Raw genomic sequence first — 14,342 nt, 5'->3', positions numbered from 1 at the left:
AATTTATATCTTAGATAATGGTCGGTGTCGTTTTGCGTGCGGTCGCGGCGTGGGTTTTTGCAGTCGCGCTGGTGCATCGTTAATGCGCCTTATCGTGTTTGATTTAGTTCATGTCGGTAAATTACATATTTTTTTCCACGTCAGGTAGTTAGTGTACGCGTGTGTGCGTGCGTGCGTGCGTGCGTGCGTGCGTGCGTGCATGTGTGTGTGTGTGTGTGTGTGTGTGTGTGTGTGTGTGTGTGTGGTGTGTGTGTGTGTGTGTTTGTGTGTGTGTGTGTGTGTGTGTGTCTTTAGTCGCTACTAACTTCCAGTAACATTTTCCTATCCATTTTCCCGATCTTTTTTTTACCTTCCATTTTTACCCGAGTCGCGTTTTCCCTCTTACATTTTTTGTGTATGTAGGCCATATTTTATTCATATTTTTTCTTCTCTCCCATTCTTAATTCCATTATTTGTTTTAAACCCGACGCAAAGCGAATGTGCGTCTCGCTCGTTGATTTTTATTTCGGCCGTCTGTCTTGTGGCGTGACGGTTACAAGGCGCGTTCTATTGATTGTGAACATTTCTCGGCAAAAATGTCTTCTACGCTTTTGACATTCATTCGCCGAGTTGTTGCTTGTTCCTTGTTTCTTGACATTTCGGCGTTGGGCCGCTTATCCCCGCGACGTTTACGGCTCCCGGCTGGAAGGTTGCTGCGATCTCGGATTGCTGTTGCTGTTCGTCTGTTTACTTTTGTTGTTGTGGTTGTTTCTGTTCGTCTGTTTGCACTTTACTTTTTTGTTGCTTTTCTGTCCCGTCTGTTTGCTGTTTACTTTTGTTGTTATTTTTCTGTTCGTTTGTTTTTATAGGTTTTACTGCTTTTTTGGCCGTTTGTTTTTTTCGTGCTGTTGTTTTTGTTTACAGTGATGTCATTTATTATACGTAATGTTTCTTTTTAAAATTTGCATGAAATTTTGTCGACGCAGTGGTATGTTTTTTTGTTTTGTTTTTAGTGTTCTCTGATATTTGAATCTTATATACGTATTTCATTCCATCCAGAATATGCCAGACATAAAAGTGTTGTAGATTCAATTAACGCAAGATAAGCATAGCGTGTTTATTGCTGGGCATCCTTGTAATTGGGCATATAACGGTGTCGTCCCTCCATCTTCTAATGTTAATGTTTCAGGTCGACTGAATTCTATGAATCATATGAAAACTAACACACGAATACATGCAGATGCGCACGCGCGCGCGCACACACACACACACACACACACACACACACACACACACACACACACACACACACACACACACACACACACACACACACACACACACACACACACACACACTCTTACTCTCCCCCCCCCCCCCCCAACGCACACACTTCCATAGTCATCCACAATTAACCCCACCCACTCACACACACACAAACAAGGCCTTCAACTACGGCCACAACCAAGGGAGAAATCGTTCCCGAATTGGCTAATATCATTACATGTATGGATGGCCGGCAGGTGGAAGGCAGTCAGCCCACCCCAGTGAGCATTAAAGAGGATGGCAGGATCGGTTTGTCTCGTGCGGACGGGGGACACGGGAGCGAGTTGGAGGCATCAGCACTGCGAGGTGGTGGAGGCTGCGAGGTGGTGAAGGCGCATGGTGATGTGATCTTGGGCCATTCTTCAGATGGGGATGGTGGGGATTTTTAGTACTGTTGTGGTCATGAGGTTGCGACACCTTTGGTGTTGTGTGATTGGGTTATTAGTACGTTTTAGGGATTCAGTGTTGGCTTTCTGTTAGGTTATGTTACCTTTTGTTTCCCGTATTTGCTGTTGTTCTTTTGGTCGTGACGTTTATCCCGAGGAACCTGAGGCGGTATTCACGAAAGGTCTTTGACAACTTTGGCATCGGCTGAGTCATAGACAAAAACCGGATGCTAAGGATCTTTTCGCGAGGAGTCGTAGGCAAAATATCGCCGTCAAAGACCTTTTCTGCCAAAGATAAATTTCGGTGTCTATGGCCTTCTGTGAATACCGCCTCTAGTCTGTCGCGCGTCGCCGTAATCTCACAACTCGCTCGTCTCTTGTTTATTCAGACATTTATTGTTGTTCGGAGTTAGGTGGTGATTAAGAGGGAAGGTGTTTGATTTGTGAAATTCCTACGAGGAAACTGACTTGTGAATTAATTTACTCCTCCTCCCTCCCTCTCCCCCCCCCCCCCCCCACCTCCTTCTCTCTCCCCCCCACCTCCTTCTCTCTCCCCCCCACCTCCTTCTCTCCCCCCCCCTCCCTCTCTTTCCCCCCCCCTCCTTCCCCCTCTTTCTCTTCCCCCTCCTTCTCTCCCCCCCTCCCCCCCCCTCCTCTCTCCCCCTCTCTCTTCTCTCTCCTCTCTCTCTCCTCTCTCTCTCTCTTCTCTCTCTTCCCCCCTCTCCCTCTTCTCCCCCTCCTCTCTCTCTCTCTCCCTTTTTCCCCCCCCTCCCCCTCCCTTCCCCCCCCCCCTCTCTCTCCCCCCCCCCCTCCCTCTTCCTCCTCCCCCCCCCTCCTCTCTCCTCTCTCCTCTCCTCTCCTCTCCCCTTTTCTCTCTCTCTCTCTCCCTCCTCTCTCTCTCTCCTCTCTCTCTCTCTCCTCTCTCTCTTCTCTCTCTCCCCCCTCTCTCTCTCTCTCCCCCCCTCCTCCTCTCTCTCTCTCTCTCCCCCTTTCCCTCTCTCTCTCTTCTCTCTCTTCCCCTCTTCTCTCTCTCTCTCTCTCTGGGGTCTCTCTCCTCTCTCTGCTCTACTCTCTCCCCTCTGTCCTCTCTCTCTCCTCCCCTTTTCTCTCTTCTTTCTCTCTCTCTCTCTGTCTCTCTTCTCCTCTCTCTCTCTCTCTTCCTCTCCTCCTTTTTCTCTCCTCTTTTCTCTCTCCTCTCCTCTCTCTTCTCTTTTTTCTCTCCTCTCTCTCTTTTCTCTCTCCCCCTCTCTTTTCTCTCTCTCCTCTCTCTCTCCCCTTTCCCCCCTCTCCCCCCTTTTTCCCCCCCTTCCCTCTCTCTCTCCCTCCCTCTCCCTCTCGACCATTAACTCTTTCCTTCTTATTTTCACCCCTCCCCCAGCCTCCGCGTCTCCAGCTCTCAATTCCCTCCATTCGCAATGCCTTAGGGCGGATTTGCCGTATGATTTGGAGCTCAGAGACTTTCCGGCGCTAGAGATGGAGCCGCTAAAGAACTGTGTCATATACGCTCAATGCTCGACGTAAGCAAAAACCGCTAAAGGGGATGAGGATGAAAATTTTATGTTTGTGCCGGCTGGCTCGAAGTTATCAAAATCCGCTAAAGGGGAAAGGGCCGAGAAGTGTAGACTTGCCTCTCTTTGCTCGAAGTTAGCAAGATCCGGTAAAGAGTAAACGACTGATAAATGTTTACTCGGGTTAGTCGCTGAAGTTTGCCAAAAACCGCTAAAGATCGACGGCGAGAAAGTACTGGCGTGGTGGCATGATCCCTTTTTTTAATTAAACCCGCCAGCTGGAATGAGGGGGGGACGGGATGGGGATAGTGAGCAAGATTGGGCGTCTTCACCGCTGGGGCGGGTAAACGCATCTGCGGGGGAAATTTAAAAGAGGGAGCCCAGCCAACCAGCATCATCACCGCACATCACAAAACCACGCACCAGCAATAATAATAATAATAATAATTATTATTATTATTATTATAATAATAATGATAATCATTGTTGTTGCTATTTGTTGTTATTCGGGCAACAGAGATGATTGAAGTAAACATTCCTCGCGTCGGGAAGGGAGAGGGCGTAACATGAATGGGACAGAGAAAGAGGAGAAGGAGGAGATCAAGAAGGGAAGAAGGGAGGAGGCATAAAGGGGAAAGGAAATGAAGATTGGGAGGAAGGGAGAAAGAGTATGGGTGAGGACCAAGTATGAAAAGGATTTAGCGGGATGCTGATAAAAACCGGTCTGGTCAGGCAAGGTAAGCAGATACAGAGGCACGCAAGCAAACGAGAAAGATGGCGGACAATTGCGCAAACAGACCCAAACAAGCATATAGACAAACAATAAGGAAAATAAGAAATGTGAGTAGCAAGGAGGCAAATAATCAGGGTAGCTAGTAATCAAGAGATGAAACAAGTGGCGAAGCATGCAAACTGGGATAAAATAAGCAGATAGAGAATATGAAGTCGGTCTACAGGCAAGCCATTGTTCAACGTACTGGAAAACAAACAAGCAAGCAAACAAGAGGCAAAAAAATCAGAAAGTAGATAAAACAAATCATGAAAACGCGACAAGAAAACAGAAAATCAGAACATAGGCAAGCAAGCAATTGAGGGAAAAGCACGCAGTTATCGGAAAATCAAGCAAGCAAGCATGGTGGCAAGAAATGAGGCACGCACGGGTAAATGACGTCGAGGTTGAAGGTCAGAGGGAAGCTAATGGGGATAAGGTGCACAAAGTAAAGGACATGCGCTGGAAGAAAAAAAAATAAAGAACTGGAGGGGGGGGGGGGGTGAGAGAAGAGGAGAGGAAAGGAGACGGAAGGGGAGGTAAGGACATAAGAGCAGACGTTTTGCGAGGAAGTGAAAAAAGTGGTGAAAGAGATGACAGGAGAGGAAAGGAAGAGAGAGGAGAGACGAAAGCGCGACAGGTAAGGGAACTGGGAGGGACAGGAACAGAAAGAACAAGAAGGGAAATTGGTGGTAACAATAAAAGGGTAATGTAAAATACTGAACGAAAGAAGAGAGAAAGAGAAGAAGGGGAGCAAGACACAGGAAAGAGAATGAGAATTATAAGGAAGCTAAAAAAGGAATTTAAACAAAAATTCGAACAAAAAAGAAGGAAGAGGAGAAGGAAGAAGAAAAGGAGGAGCAGCAAGAAAAGGAAGAGGAGGAAGAGGAAGAGGAAGCGGAGGAGGAAAAAGATGATGTGGAGGGAAGAGGTAGAGGAGGAGGGAAGTAGAAGAAAGAAAAAGAAGAGGCAGAGGAAGAAGAGGAGGAGAAGGGAAGTAGGAGAAAAAAGGAAGAGGAAGTGGAAGAGGAGGGAAGAAGAAGAGAAGAGGAGGAAGAAGAGGATGAGGAAGAGGAAAAGAAGAAGAAGAATAATTATGGTCGAGAAAGGCTGCAGTTTAGAGGTTGAGGCGAGACTTTTATGGGCGGCAGAGTGTTGTTTCTCCCCCGCGGCGCCGCATCATGAACACCCAGTCCAGGAGGGGTCGTTGCGTTCTCTCTCTCTCTCTCTCTCTCTCTCTCTCTCTCTCTCTCTCTCTCTCTCTCTCTCTCTCTCTCTCTCTCTCTCTCTCTCTCTCTCTCTCTCTCTCTTTCTGTGGGGGGGGGGGCGGAGGGAGGAGGTTATGTCCTGCACTGGGGAGAGAGCCACAGCCAGGCCAGGGGAGAGAGAGAGACGACAGACAAGAGAAAGAGAGCAAGTGGGCTATGAGATAGGCGGGTAATACAATGAAAAAATTTGGACGTTGCGTCAGCGCGCGATGGAAGAGGCCGCGAGCCAACCAATTAGGGCGGCGCACAGGTAAAGAGGCCGGCCCGCCAGGTAGGTATAGCGAGGCAGAGGCGGCAACAGCAGAATGCCAACCAGGTGCGCGGAGCCAGTGATGGCACCCGAGAGCCCCTTACAGGTAGTGCCACACCTCGATGAGTCATGTTGCCGGCGGGGGGGTGGGGGGCAAGAGATGGTGCCACAGTGCCTTCCAGATATCTGGAAGGAGGAGAGGGTAGTGCCAGAGTGCCAGCCAGGTGTGGCGGCGAATATCAATCTCCCTTGTCAGGTAATTGACTGCGCGCAAGATGGCTGGACTGACCTGCTCACTTTTTTCTTGGCCAGAAAAAACAACTTCTGATACATTACACCTGATACCTTGGGCCATCAGCTCCGCTCTGCGCTGTCGATATATACGTATCAATCAAACCAGTGTGAATGAATCCCCCCCCACCTCTCTCTCTTCTCTTCTCTTCTCTTTTCTTTTCTTCTCTTCTCTTCTCTTCTCTTCTCTTCTCTTCTCTTCTCTTCTCTTCTCTTCTCTTCTCTTCTCTTCTCTTCTCTTCTCTCTTTCTTTCTTTCTCTTGCTTACACACGCACGCACACACACGCACACACACACATATTCTCTTTGGCCCTGTCTTCTCTTTCCCTTTCTGCATTTTCGTCTCTCCCTTTTCTCAGCCAGCGCCTGCATGTGAAAAACATCCGAGGATTACACATGGCTCTGCCGCAGTACAAGTGGGGAAAAATCGTTCGGATCCATAAATGTGCAGAAGGGGAGGGCTGTGTCGTCGCCTCAGCCCCTATCTACTCTGCACTCAAGCACACGCCCTCCTGCACTCACTCTCACTCGCGTCAGCTAATGCCCTCTCTCACTCTCATTCTCACTCTCATTCCCATACTCTCATTCTCACTCTTACTCTCACACTCATTCCCATACTCTCATTCTCACTCTCACACTCTCATCCTCACCCTCACTCTCATTCTCACTCACACTCATTCTCACACTCATTTTCACTCACACTCTCATTATCACTCATTATCTCTCATTCTCTCTCTCATTCTCACTCTCCCCCTACATCGCTCATTCTCTCTCTCACTCTCTTCTCTCTCTCCTCTCCTCTCATCCCCTCCCCTCTCTCTCTCTCTCTCTCTTGCTTCTCTCTATCTCTCTCTCTCTCTCTCTCTCTCTCTCTCTCTCTCTCTCTCTCTCTCTCACTCTCTCTCTCACTCTCTCTCTCACTCTACTCTCTCACTCTTACTCTTACTCTTACTCTTCCTCTTTCTCTCTCACTCTCACACTCACTCTGAACTCCCGCCCACTCACCCAGCGTGCCCCTTTAAGCCCTCCAGGGCCAGGTAGCGAGTGCCAGGCGCGGTCATCTGGCGGATGAGTTGTGCTGGAGGAGGAAGAGTGAGAAGGGACACCAAGGGCTCGTCCATACGGGACCTCCCTCGCTCCCTTCTCTCTCTCCCTTACTCTCCCACTTTCCCTTTTCTTTCTCCTTTTCTGTGCCACTCTTCCTTTCTACCCTCATTCTCTGTCTGTCTATCTGTCTGTCTCTTTCACTCTCTTCCTCCTCTTTCCCTCTCGACCCCCCCCCCCCCCGTTCCACGCCCCTCAACCTCAGCGAATATCTATATTGCATAATAAACTCAATTATGAGTCTTACTCACCTATATTACTCGTTCCTCCAATACTTAGTCATTCGCTCACTCACCGGCCACGCTCGCTTCCGAAACGTCAGTGCAATCACTATTTTTCCCCCGACACGAGGCTCGCCCGGACGCCTTCTCGCAAAAAGTCTCCTGCCTCGTTCTTCTCGGCTCGCTTTTCTGTCGTTTTCCTCTTTTCGTTCCATGCTTTTTGTTTTTTCGCTTTTCTTCGTCCTCTTGCTCTTCTCGTTTTGCTCTTCACCTTGCTCTCTTTTTATCTTTGTTTCTTCTCCTCATTTCGTTCTCACACGAAATCTTTCATCGCCCCAGTTTTCGTTCTGCCCATTTCGTTCCTCTCTGTTCGCTCTCCTCTTTTCGTTCTTCTCTTTTATCCTCTCCCTTTTCTGTTCTCTTTATTGCTCTTTTATTATTCCCTTTTTCGGTCTCCCCTTTTCATCCTCTTCCTTTCGTCTTCCTCTCCCCCCCCCCTTTTCGACCTCCTCTTATCACTTCCTCTTATGGATGGGTGGTTAGTCCTTTGCTGTCTCTCCTCTTCATGGCTTCTGTGCGTCGTCCGTCAGGTAGGGGGTGAAGATGAGAGGAGAGACGGAAGAGGATTTGATTAATAAGTTGAGATAGATAAGAGTCCTTTGCAACTGTAAGCGATGCACGTACTCGATGTGTGGTAATGATGGCCCCATGTCAATATGAATTGAGATGTCTTGCTCCTGCTTGTGCCCATGAATTCACTTCTGTGCACGGGAATATACACTTGATGCAGCCGTTTGTCCGTGTACAAGGACGTACAGACTGGGAAATGAAGAGGAAGGGAGGACGGGAGGGGTGGAGGGGGAGGGGGTGAACGGGAAGAGGAAGTAGCGGGGAGGGTGGGTGGGTGAGGTGGGGTTATTGCAGGGCAGGGGTCGGGTAAGGGTGTGTAAGAAGCGTGACTCACGTGGCTCGCGTCACGGGACAGTCAGTGTGTGTTGAAATGACGAGAGCCGTGACTCGTGAGTGCAGGCTGCCCCGTGACCGTGTAACAGGTGGCGCTGACGTTGACCGACCAGGATGTGGCACTGGTCAAGGGTACAATGACGGACACTTGCTTGGGCTCACTCGCGCATCTACATTTTCTCGGTCTTGCTGAAGCGCTCTCTCTCTCTTGCTGAAGCGCTCTCTCTCTCTCTCTCTCTCTCTCTCTCTCTCTCTCTCTCTCTCTCTCTCTTCTCTCTCTCTCTCTCTCTCTCACACACACACACACACACACACACACACACACACACACACACACACACACACACACACACACACACACACGCAAAAGCGAGGGAAAGCCCAGTCCTGCACCAGATGTCTCTTGAAGAAGCCTAGGATAAGGATAGGGCGTGAAGCTCGTAAGAAGCCAACGGAGCATGAGTTTTTATGAGCGCGGAGGGAGCACTAAGAGGCCTAACGACTCGCCATGAGATGCGACGGTGAAGCATGAGGTGGTGGATGAGGAATGAGTTACGAGGCTCGAGGTGGTGGAGAGGGCGGGGGAGGGGTGGGTCAATGGAGGGGCGCGGCGGTGATTCGCGTCAGTGTATATATCAGGGCGAGACACTCCCGGGGCTCTTTGTGCCACGCAAATGAATGAATAATCAATAGGTGTTCAAGCACGGAGCTGACCAGTTGGAGTGAGCCTCGCGGTGTCTCTGTCCAAGTGTCGTCTCCGCCCCCTTTCCCTTTCTCGCAGGCCCTTCCTCCTTGCCCTCGCCGGCCTGACCCTTTTCTCTTCCCCCTTCTCGTTGCTCCTTTCTCTTTGCCGGATAACCCTTTTCTCTTTCGAGTTCCTTTCTCCTTTCCCCTTCCCCTTCTTCTTTCCCCTTCCCTTTCCCTTTCACCTGTCTCCTTTTTTCCCCCTTTTTCCTTTTTTTTCTTTCCCTTTCCCTTTTTTTTCTTTTCCTTTCCCTTTCCCTTTCCCTTTCCCTTTCCCTTCCCTCCCCCTTCACCTAGCTCCTCCTTTACCCCTTTCTTTTTCCCTCCTCCCCTTCCTGCTCTCCCCTCTCCTTTTTAGTGGGCTTCTTTGCCCTGTTTCCTTTGAATTATATATATATATATATATATATATATATATATATATATATATATATATATATTTTTTTTTTTTTTTTTTTTTTTTTTTTTTTTTTTTTTTTTTTTTTTTTCCCGTCATGTCTTTGCTCATCGCTATCCCTTTTACCCTTTAGTTATTGTATTATCACATAGTCTTGAGCACTTTCCTTAGCTTAAATGAGATTGTCTTCAAGGGAAGGAAGGAAATAGAGAAGGATAAGAAAGGAAACAAGGATAGAGACTACTGGGCAAGCAGGCCGGCCGGCAGGTTGACGTCAGACCGCGCCGGGGAACGAGGAAATCCCCTCGTGTGGCATGCCGTCGTCAGGAAGGAAGCTGAGCATGGGATGTCGTTGCGGGCCGTTGGCCGATCTGGGATCTGGATCGCCTCCGTCGCGGCGTCGTTTGCGGACGAGTGAAAACCTTTCGCTGGCTTGGGTTTGGGGAAGGTCGCGTTCCGGGGCAGATAAACAGTGTACGGAGACCGAAACAGACGCACGCACACATTCTCTCTCTCTCTCTCTCTCTCTCTCTCTCTCTCTCTCTCTCTCTCTCTCTCTCTCTCTCTCTCTCTCTCTCTCTCTCTCTCTCTCTCTCTCTCTCTCCTCTCCCTCTCCCTCTCCCTCTCCCTCTCCCTCTCCCTCCCTCCCTCCCTCCCTCCCTCCCTCCCTCCCTCCCTATCATTCTCTCATTTTTTTTTCTTTCTATTCTCATTCTCTCCTTTCACCCTTAAACTCCCAAGCTTCTCTTTTCTTTGCTCTCCTGCCACCTCGCTTTCCCTCCTCTCCCACTCTTCTCTCCTAATATCTCTCACTATCCACGTAGCCTGTGTGCAAAGTAACGCCAGAATCCAGTATATACGACCAGCATGCAAGACGAGTTGGTATAATGGCTGCATGCATATAGTACTTGCAAATGGCACTTGTAAACAATGTGTTCTTATACGTCGGCCGGATTCTCGGATCTTAGCCTTCTTCCGGAGACACGTTTTGCTGGCCCGCGCGCGCTGGCTCTTGCATCTTGTTATGGCAGCGAACAAGAGAATTCGCGATGGAACTTGTTTCCGTACTTTTTTTGGTTCCTTCTGTCTAGTGCATCCTTTTCTTCTTTTCTTTTCCTTTTCTTTTTTTCTTTTTTCTTTTTCTTTTTCTTTTTCTTTTTCTTTTTCTTTTTCTTTTTTTTCTTTTTCTTTTTTCTTTTTCTTTTTCTTTTTCTTTTTCCTTTTTCTTTTTCTTTGCCTTTGCCTTTGCCTTTGCCTTTGCCTTTGCCTTTGCCTTTGCCCTTTCCTTTGCCTTTGCCCTTTCCTTTGCCTTTGCCCTTTCCTTTGCCTTTGCCCTTTCCTTTGCCTTTGCCCTTTCCCTTGCCTTTGCCCTTTCCTTTGCCTTCCTTTGCCTTTGCCTTTGCCCTTTCCTTTGCCTTTGCCCTTTCCTTTGCCTTTGCCCTTTCCTTTGCCTTCCTTTGCCTTTGCCTTTGCCTTTTCTTATTTTTTAAAAGGATTTGTTCTTGCATTTCTTGTTTTTCGTGTATCTTTTAATTATATATTTTTTAATATTCTCTTTACTTTTCTTCGTATCTTTGAGACTAATATGGATTATAGGGACGGATCAGTGTCTTATTGTCAAGCACCCTCCTCCCGCTACGCGCCCTCCTTCCCTCTCTCTTTCCATTTCTCTTTCCTTCCTTCTTCTCTTTTTTTCTTTCTCTTATCCCCTCTCTCTCTCTCTCTCTCTCTCTCTCTCTCTCTCTCTCTCTCTCTCTCTCTCTCTCTCTCTCTCTCTCTCTCTCTCTCTCTCTCTCTTCTTTCTCTCTCTCTCTCTCTCTCTCTCTCTCTCTCTCTCTCTCTCTCTCTCTCTCTCTCTCTCTCTCTCTCTCTCTCTCTCTCTCTGACTTTCTCTCTCTCTCTGCGTGTATATGTGTGTTTGTGTTTGTATTAATTACAAACATTAGTAAGGTAAATGAAACTTTCCCTCCCTTTCCCTCTCCCCCTCTCCCTCTCCCTCTCTCCCTTTACCTCTCCCTCTCCCCCCCTCTCCCTTTTTCTCTCTCTCTCCCTCCCTGTCATCTCTCATCTCTCTCTCTCTCTCTCTCTCTCTCTCTCTCTCTCTCTCTCTCTCTCTCTCTCTCTCTCTCTCTCTCTCTCTCTCTCTCTCTCTCTCTCTCTCTCTCTCTCTCTCTCTCTCTCTCTCTCTCTCTCTCTCTCTCTCTCTGTCATTCTCTCTCTCTCTCTGTCATTCTCTCTCTCTCTCTGTCACTCTCTCTCTCTCTCTCTCTCACTCTCTCTCTCTCTCTCTCTCTCTCTCTCTCTCTCTCTCTCTCTCTCTCTCTCTCTCTCTGCGTGTATGTGTGTGTTTTTGTTTGTATTAATTACAAACGTTAGTAAGGTAAATAGAACTGAGTCTCCTACAGTCTTTTTTCCGGTTATCAAATGCATATGGATTCAACAACAAGCCCCGGCATATCAGGCTATGTTGTAAAGAAAAAAAAAGAGAAAAACACGCTTTTATAGGCTTAGAGGAAAAGGGCGATTGAGTCTCAGTACGATAGAAAGAATAAAAAACCTGAAATTTAAAACGTAATTGAGAAGTATTCTGCAGTGCGGCTGTGTTGTGTGCGTGTGGGGCGGGTGGGGATGGGGCAAGGAATTGCAGAAGGAGAACTGGCGAGTAAAAGTATAAGGTATTTTCAGAAACGGTAAATTAGTGTGGGACAAGCCTTTTCGAGTTGTGTAGTTTTGGGAAGAAAATTAAGTTGTTATGGAATTAATAACATAATTATCTTCGGACATTTTATGGCGAGAAATGAATGTGAACAGTGAAAAGTATTTACGTTCATTTATTTACTTTTTCCCTGAGAGAAGCTTTGTTTCATTAGCAGGTCATTATTTACAGCATAATCACTTTCCCGCCCTGGCAACGCTCCCTTTGGATGGACGGACACACATGTAAAAAGGAGAAACGTTCGTTTTCCTTTTCGTCTTCACTTGGGGTTAGGAGGTCGCTCCGTCGCTGTTCGTCTCGATCTGTCTCTGGGTGTCTGTGTATCCTATATTTTTTCTTTTTAAAAGTTCCGGAGTGCATTCGATTTTTATTGTTTATTGCTGCGGGAATGTTAATTTTTCAAGGGATGTTCACATGTATTTAGATTGGCGAGAACGTGGACTGGTCAGGAAAAGAAAGAAAATAGAAGCCGAGAGCTTTGGGTGAAGCTTTTTCTTACTTGGACCAAGATGAAACTAAGATAGTGAGTGTGTATCTGATTTGATCATTAGGATGTGAGGAGGTAAGACCAAGATGGGCTGGGAATGGGGGGGGGATGATGGTAACGAAAGGGCGGATGAGGGTTGAAGGAGAGAGAAATAGAGGATGGAGGGGAGGGGGCGAGGGGGAGGTACTCGCCGCGTCGCAGAGGTTGAAATAGAGTGAAATCTGAGCGACCTCGCCGATGGGACCTTAATTGACGTCCTAATTGTTCTTTCCGCCGGAGGATCCTATCTGGCTTGGCCCATTGTGCTGGCCCACTCCCCCCCCCCCCCCCACCGCCTTCGTCTTCTCCTCCTTTCCTCCTCCGCCTCTTCATTGCCAACCATCCTCCTCGTTGTCCTCATTCTCCTGCTGCTCGTTGTCGCCCACTCACCGTGTCGCCGTTCTACTCCTCCGCCACCATCTCCTCTCCTCCTCCTCCTCCTCCTCTCCTCCTCTTCCTCCTCTTCCTCTTCCTCCTCCTCCTATCTCCTCCTCCGTCTATCTCCTCCCCCTCCTCCTCCTTGTATCTCTTCCTCCTCCTCCTCCTCCTCCTTCTATCTCTTCCTCCCCCTCCTCCTCCTCCTCCTCCTCCCCCTCCCCCTCCCTCCTCCCTCCCCTCCCCCTCCCTCCTCCCTCTTCTTCTTCTTCTTCCTTCTTCTTCTTCTTCTTCTTCTTCTCCTTCTTCTTCTTCTTCTTCCTCCTTCTTCCTCCTCCTCCTTCTTCTTCTTCTTCTTCTTCCTCCTTCTTCTTCCTCCTCCTCCTTCTTCTCTTCCTCCTCCTTCTTCTTCTTCCTCCTCCTCCTTCTTCTCCTCCTCCTCCTCATTCTTTTTTCTTCTTCCTCCTCCTCCTTCTTCTTCTTCCTCCTCCTCCTCCTCCTCCTCCTCCTCCTCCTCCCTCCTCCCCTCCCCCCCCCCCCCTCTCCCTCCTCCCCTCTCCCTCCTCCCCCTCCTTTGCCTTTGCCTCCTCTTTGCTCCACACTCCCAGTCCTGTCCAAGGAGCACGGAGGAGCGTGAAGGGCAGTGCCCTCATGCCCAAAGATAAGGGAACGAGGGGATGGGATGCCTAACCAGACGGGGGTCCTTCGCCTCAAGGAGTGAGCAAGAAGGTAACCTGGTGATAAAGGAATTTAATCATTCTTTGTCTGTCGAGAAGTTTTACGCTGAAGTTTCGACGTTGTAGAGCGTCCTTTGCTGTTCTTTCCCCTAAAATGTGTATCTGTTTCTAGATTAGACTAATCTATTTTAATTTGTTTGAATATCGTTGTGTCATACATTGTTGCATCTCAAGTTTATCGTTTTATTGCATAATTCCTCATTTTGATTATCTCAGACTTGCTTCTTACGTCCCCTTCCTTTTACGAGAGATGAATGCCCTTCAGGATGGATCCTCCTTTGCCATTGCTAGATGACGTAACAAGAGATATAACTCTCCAAGTTTTCTTAACACTAATGTCCCCCTTCCGTGCTTCCAGCCCGCGAGCTTCGTTGCGCTGCGGGAATGGTGTTCTGACGACGAAACCTTGACGGAGGTGTCGCTGGCGCCGGTGTCCCCGTCAGCGCCCGCGACCGTGGTGACCCATCAGCAGGAGCCCACACCGCACAAACTGCCGTCGCCAGAGCAACGAGTCCTCGCCCTCTCCCTGAAGTACCCGCCTGAACTCGTCCCTATCGATGTCTCCGGCTCCAGCTTCAAGCGCCTCGAGAAGTTCCGCCAATCGTTGATACACGTGAGTTGGATCCTTGTGCTCTGTTGCGTCGGCTTTAAGTTAAGTTGATTGGCTGGAAAGTTTTAATTATTATTTTTTGTCTTCTTTTTTCTTTAGTTGTCATGGCCTCTAGGACCTCTGGCCGTGGGCGTCGAAGGGTTGATTCACTCGCACATTTTTTACTACATT

At 48.5% G+C, this 14,342-nt stretch overlaps 1 protein-coding gene across 1 annotated transcript in view; it reads left to right on the top strand.

Annotated features, from left to right (window-relative positions):
* The window catches only part of LOC119574455 (NHS-like protein 1), a 78,939-nt gene that overhangs the window by 64,199 nt on the left and 398 nt on the right, over positions 1-14,342 (top strand). The window contains exon 3 of the mRNA XM_037921681.1: positions 13,920-14,174. Within this exon, the coding sequence (XP_037777609.1) occupies positions 13,920-14,174 (255 nt within the window). The remainder of the gene's footprint in view (positions 1-13,919; positions 14,175-14,342) is intronic.

Source organism: Penaeus monodon, chromosome 6 (genome assembly GCF_015228065.2).
Source record: "Penaeus monodon isolate SGIC_2016 chromosome 6, NSTDA_Pmon_1, whole genome shotgun sequence".
Taxonomy (NCBI): domain Eukaryota; kingdom Metazoa; phylum Arthropoda; class Malacostraca; order Decapoda; family Penaeidae; genus Penaeus; species Penaeus monodon.
Note: the sequence above shows the minus strand (reverse complement) of the source record. Positions and strands in the feature narration are given on the sequence as shown.